General features: G+C 46.8%; 1 protein-coding gene across 1 annotated transcript; it reads right to left on the reverse strand.

Annotated features, from left to right (window-relative positions):
- Nucleotides 1-1,365: 1,365 nt before the first annotated feature.
- LOC129327944 (vomeronasal type-2 receptor 26-like) lies at nt 1,366-1,896 on the reverse strand (the record flags this gene model as incomplete). The annotated part of the gene is made up of 1 exon (XM_054976691.1): nt 1,366-1,896. A coding segment is annotated over exon 1 (531 nt), but the record flags the coding sequence as incomplete, so codon positions are not given.
- Between the last annotated feature and the right edge of the window lie 4,841 nt (nt 1,897-6,737).

Raw genomic sequence — 6,737 nt, forward strand, 5'->3', positions numbered from 1 at the left:
AGCAAGTCCAATCTTGCAAACTAAGCCTTGGTTAGTAATTAGATGGGAGATCTCTGAGGAAGACCAGGATTGCAGTGGCAGATAATGGCAAACCACATCAGCCTCTTGATCTGAAAACCTGAGCTGGGGTTGCCATAAGCTATGACTACACTTCCCACCACATGACATTAGAAGTGTTTGGGGGCCTCTCAGCCTCTTGAGGACTGGGGAGAGTGGTGGAAGACGCATACAAGAGCTCTATGGAGGACTCAAGAGAGAGCAAGACAGCATCCTCAAGGCAGGTAGACCCCAAAGAGAAGGATGGTTTCGCAGTCCTCCTGCCTCCTAAACTTTCCTACATTTTCTTTTGATGGGGCCAATACTACACCACACTGATCAAAGGCAAGGGCAGGTGTGAACACAATTCTCCCTCATTGCTGTTTACTTTGCCACACTAAGGCAAAAGACCTATACTCATAATATCTTCAATTATCCCCCAAAATATGCCAAACAAAAATTCAGGTGGGGAGCTATGACAGTTGAAGGTACATTAATTAAGGAAGATAGATGAAATATCTCTTGCTGTTAGTGTTTAGTTCACAGTGTTAAGGCTTCATGCCATCCAATGATTCTGCATCTATATAGATTTTTCCTACTCATTAAGAAGGAGATAGAATAAAGAAAAGGAACTGACTAAACAAATCTTAATGAGCAAAGCTGCAAGTGATTTTCTTCACATGGAGAACACTAGATTTTTCTCACAAGGTTACCTGAGAAGTGAAGTCTGAGTGGTCCTTCCCCTCCCAGGGCGTCCTGCAGGCTGCCTGCTCCTGGGGAGCTGCTCTGGAAGCAGCAGCATCAGTGAAGCTTCAGCCACAGCGACAGTGGAAGAATCTGCAGCAGATCCTTCCACTATCGCTGTGGTTAAAGCTCCACCAACGTGGCCTCTTTCTCCAGAGCAGCTCCCTGGGAGCAGGCAGCCCGCAGGATAACCTGGGAGCAAGTAACAGCTGCCTGCCCCCAAACAAAGCCCTCTTGTGGCTCTTGAGGCAGCGAATCTAAATGAGAGGGGAAGGACCACTCGGACTTCACTTCCCAGGTAACCTTGCAAGAAAAATCTAGTGTTCTCCACATGAAGAAATTCACTTGTAGCTTTGCTCAATGTTAAGTACCAGTTATTTTTTTCCTTCCTAGCTGCTCTCTGGTGTTCAGGTGAGATCTGAATATGATAATGTAGCATTTGGGGAAGAAGATACAAGCCAATAAGCCTCCACTAGAGGCCAAGATGGAGAAGATCTCCACGGCCACCATGTCTTTCCCCTTGGTGCTCAGATAGGTGGGGACAAAGGAGATCCAAACACTGCAGAAGACCAGCATGCTGAAGGTGATCAGCTTGGCTTCATTGAAAGAATCAGGCAATGTCCGTGCTTGGAAGGCCACCGTGAAACTGATGGTGGCCAGAAGACCCATGTAGCCCAGGACTATGTAGAACATGATGTCCGAACCTTCATTGCATTGAATGATAATATGACCCACTTGGGAGTGCATGTCAAACTCTGGGAAGGGGGGTGAAATTGCCAACCACAGCACACAGATACCAGTTTGAATGAAACAACAAAGAATGATGACTGATATGGCCAGTCTCTTCCCCACCCACTTTCTCATACTGTTCCCTGGCTTGGTGGCCATGAATGCTACCACCACAGTGACAGTTTTGGCCAATATGCAAGACACGGCAATGGTGAAGATGATGCCAAACAGAGTTTGCCGGAGGAGGCAGTTCACTGTCCCAGGCTGGCCGATAAATAGGAAGGAGCACAGAAAGCCAAGTAGCAAAGAGGAGAGCAGGACACAGGTGATCCTTCGATTGTTGGCTTTGACGATGGGTGTGTTCCAGTGTGCACCAAAGATCCCCATCACTGTAACTGTGACCACAAAACATAAAACAGCAATAGAAGCCAAGCCTGCTCCCATGGGGTCCTTGTAGGATAAGTAGGTTATGGATTTTGGAACACACTGATCCCTCTTCTGGTTTGGATATTCATCTTCTGGACATCTCTCACATTGGTCTGCATCTGAAATTCATAATTATTACAATCATTTATGAATGTACACCAGTTGTCCATTTTAATAATTCCTAAATCTGCCAGTTGAGCGATGCTGCTAAGAAGGGTTATTAAGAGATTTCTCTTCATTCTGCTTTACTCAGTTTCTCTCGGGAATCTCTCATTGCCATGATGGAAAGATCCTGACCCAGGTTATGTGCAGAAGTCCCTACTACTCTTGCAAGTGAAGTTCTGATTGATTCAACTGAACATAAGGATCGAAGCCTCAAAATTTGAAACATTAGGATGATCTTGGGAATCAAAGACCCAGACATAAAGGTGATTGGGAGCTTCCTCAAGCACACAATCCTTGGAAAACTGAGCCCCTGCTTTTTGCTTTAGATGAGATAGTTTTCTATGGCAGGCAGGAGCTTCCAGCTTGGCGCCAGAAGCCCCCAGTGCAACAGAAAACAATTGCCAGGGCTGAAGTTACAATAGGGCGCATTAATGTCTTTTCAAATTAAACTAATAGAAAAATGGTGTATTGTCGAAGGCTTTCACGGCCAGAGAACGATGGTTGTTGTGGGTTTTCCAGGCAATACATGACCACGGCAATACAGCCCGGAAAACCCACAACAACCATAATAGAAAAATGGTTCTTGTAAAAGATGATAAGAGGAATCTATGACTATATTTAAAGGAAATGAATTTTGCCAAAAGAAAGTCCCCTCCCCATAACAAGCCTACTACTGAGAATCTAAAAGGAAACCTAGTTTAATATCAGTGAAGAACACTCTGTCAATACTGCACACAAAGTTGTTACAGGAGGTTAGTGTAACAGAATTAGTGAAGCCCACACTGGGAACTGCTAGTGTGATGCTTCTTCACACTCCCTTGGAGCTGATTGCTTAGACTGCACCTACTTTGGATGGACTTGGGATGATTTCAAATTCTTTTGCGTAGATGTTACTTTTACTTGCCGTCACTCTTTGACATATATTTTCATAATAGTTTTAGTATTAATTTAGCATTGATTGGTCTTCCATGTGCATTCTGATTAAAGAGGTTTTCTTGTTAAATATAGTTGGGTCTCTAGACTGCATAGATTGTCCGAGGATTTGGCTTGATTACAAAAACGTGATTCATTTGAAAAAGATAAGCGTGAGAATAACATGCTGGATGCTCACTGCCTTCTTCCTCAGTGTATCTTCTCACCAAAGTCAAGAGTTACTCCTGGCTTTCCTCTACTACAGCTGGTGCTTCGACAGAGCCCAGGAGACATCACCCTTGTGTGCTTTCTGGAAGCAATTCTTCGGAAACAGCCACCTCCATCACCAGAGGACACCTGGTATGGAAACTCCAAACATTCTTTGATTGGCAACAGTTCCCATGGCAGCCATTTTGGCCAGGGCAATCATTTTATCATGCAACCCACAACCTGTCCTCAAAAGCCCACAAGTTCCCATGGGCTGAACTATGTCAAGGAACGCTGTCCTAAGTAGATATCTTGTACATACATTTAAAAAGTTGAAACTTTACATCTGTTGGAGGCAGGGCATTGAGGATTCTCCTTGACTCTCCATTTTCCAGTAGGTGGAGATTGACAAATCCTTCAGTCTATCCCTTGCACAGGCAAATTCTAGTAATGGGAGTACGACCAAATTGAAAATGTCTGGAGCTTTTCTCTTGTACCTTGAAATCTTTTTACTTACCCATCTGGGCTGCAATTTTTCCTTCTGGGCATTGAACACAATCGTAGCAACAAACTTGCTTCCCCTCTTGAACAATCCTGCTGTGTCCGGTGGGGCAGCTCTCGACACACGTGCTGCGTGGGACTCTCTAAAGATAAACACAAAGAAGGGGTTGTTGATGGAAATGTGCTGCTTGTCTCTTACAGCTATGATTCTTGATTCCAATTCCTTTGCACAAGAATACATCAGAAATCACATTCTCTCCACTTGTACACATACATACGTTGATAAAAAGATCAAACAATTGATAAGAGAAAGAAAAGGTGCTGGATAAGCAGAGGGACCAAAGTTATGCCGTTAATATACATCACTCCCTACTTCACAAATATCCATAATTGTATATCTTATTCTCTGAATTTTCACTCTATCATCTCAGTATGTATTCCTATTATTAAAAGCCAAAGCAAATGTCCATTCTTCACATTATGGATAGTCATGGGCACGAATGGGAAAAAAAACCAAGCATGCTGTTTGTTGTTTGTTGCTGACGATGAACATGAACAAATGAATGAAAACGAACATGTCCTGCTAATGATGTTTGATGTTTATCGGGACAGAATGGCCTCTGTAGCACTTAGAGAGCCCATATTCACAGGGAATGTGCAGCAGGCTCTCCTCTAGCCATCTGCCAAGTTTTGTCAAGATTGCAATACGGATCGGGGAGTTATACATTCCCAAACCCGACACCCCCAGAGAAATCACTTTTGATCCAATTGGAGCCATCAGTTCACTTCGTTCCCATTTACAAGGGGAGGACTCGAAGAGGGGGTGGGTGGTAAGTGTGGCCACTGGACATGGTGGGCTAGGGAGGCAGCAGTGGGCTGCCTCCCCTCTGGAGGTGGGGGGTCTGGCCGGCAGCTGCTCCCCAGTGGCACCCCCCATGTGCCCGCTCACCTGCAGGCTAGAGTGACACTCCGCTTTTTCCTGTGGACAGGGAGGTGGGTGATGAGTGCGGCTGCTGGGCCTGGTGGGCTTGGAGAGGCAGTAGCGGGCTGTCTCCCCTCTCAGGGTGGGAGGTCTGGCCACTCGCTGGCGGCACCCCCCATGTGCCCTCCCGTCCGCCAGGCCAGAATGACACTCCACACTTTCATGTGGACAGACATGGAGATAGGTGATGAGTGCGGCCACCGTGCCCACCAGCCAGTGCCATTGACAGGGGGTGCCATGCTGCACAACCATATATGGTTCAACAGCTCCTGATCTGCCCCCCATGCCCCCCCAAAAGCAACAGCAGACAACAACTGCCTTCCTGCCTTTGTGGACAGGACGGAATGAGCAGGAAAAGCCGTGGGGAAGGGTCTGTCATGATCTGGCTGTGCCAGGAAGGCCTAGCAAAGCCTCAGAAGCCTGTAAGCTGTGGGAGCAGGTCTCCTTACAATTCTCAGGAGCCCCTGGCTGTTTTAATGCCTTATTGGCCAATCAGAACACAGGGGGCTGGTGCTATAGAAGTCTGGGAGGAAAAAAGCCTGTGTTCTTTCTTCCAGGGGGCAGGCCAGGGGAGGTTTCTGCTAGGGAGAAATGCCCTCAGCCAGGTAGGGTCAGAAGACAGGCCTGACAGCCTTTAGCAGCCAACAGCTCACTGAGACCATGTCTCACACATGCTGGTAGAGGGCAGGCAGGACTCAGTGGCCAATGGTGCATCGTGATGGCATAGAGAACCATGGGGTGAAATGCTGACTAGACAAACTCCTGTGTTTGTGTATGTGCCAGAAGGCAAAACCCCTTTTCCCTTAGTAAGGATATCAGATTCAAGAAACACAGCTGCTAGAACAGGTGAAGTATGCCACCTTCCCTTTTTCACATTGTGCTTTCTCTTTGCTGTGTTATTATAATACTAGCAACAAAGCCCATTGTGGGGAAAAATACAACAGGCTCCAGAAAGGGGAGGGTGGATAAGCAATGGAGACCAAAGAGGGCAATGCCCTCTTTGCAAACCGCTGCACAGGCAAACCACAGAAATCCTGACAGGGGACCTGCCAGAAAAAGAAACTTGCAGAAACTGTGAATTGGCTTTAATAACTGCTGCAGTCTGGAACGTGGGGGATCCCCTCCAAACTGTGGTCACAATTGGCACGTTTGACCCCAGAGAAGAAGGAGACCAATTGGCAATCACCCTTAGCAACCCAGCAGGCTCAAACCACAGCCTGACCATGATTAATTGGCAATAGATTCCCTGGGCACTCACTGGGCAAGACCTTATGCGCCAATGTCCCCCAGATTGGATAGCTGGACTGACAGGCTCCCCCTGTGATGTTCATTCCCCTAGAATCCCCTTTAAGTCAGTAGGAATCCCGACCATTAATACAACCCATATAGAAAGAAACTACACCCTGCTTATAGGACAAAGGAACCCTACCTCTTTGCAATTTGACCCTCTGATCCAAAATATAGAATCTCTGAAAAGAGCTGCTTCTCCCATAGTTGGATCTCATGTCATTAAGACGGATATCCAAGAGCAAGTCTTGATTCAACTCCAGATGTCTATGAAAGAGGTGTAAGTAAGTTTGCTTGGCCTCAACAGTCAATACCTGTCTCACAATTTCAGAATGTGCCCCCTACCTCCACCCCAGCGAGCAAGGTTGGGAAGAATGGGTCAGATTGTGGCAAGGCGCTAACCACCCCTTAAGGGGGAAGTGCGATTTAAAAGATTGGATCGCCCCAGTTGGAGCGGGTGTTTCTCTTACAGACACCCCTAACATAGAGGTCCAGGGGGGGAGTGGCCTGCAGCATCAGAGTGAAGACAGCAAACTCTAGGGCTCCTCTCTAGAGGGAACTGAAACTGCCACGTTGAGGGGGGTTATATACCCCCGATAGACATCTGGAGGGTGTCAAACAGCTGGGGACAAGCCTCTTGATCATTCTGGTCAGTAGCACCTGACAGATCTGATCAGGGGAAAGTCCTATAGCCAAGCATCTGGCAGAAGTCTTCATTGAAGTTGAAACTTGGAATGCCGGAGGAGGA

Source organism: Eublepharis macularius, chromosome 4 (assembly GCF_028583425.1).
Source record: "Eublepharis macularius isolate TG4126 chromosome 4, MPM_Emac_v1.0, whole genome shotgun sequence".
Lineage (NCBI taxonomy): Eukaryota > Metazoa > Chordata > Lepidosauria > Squamata > Eublepharidae > Eublepharis > Eublepharis macularius.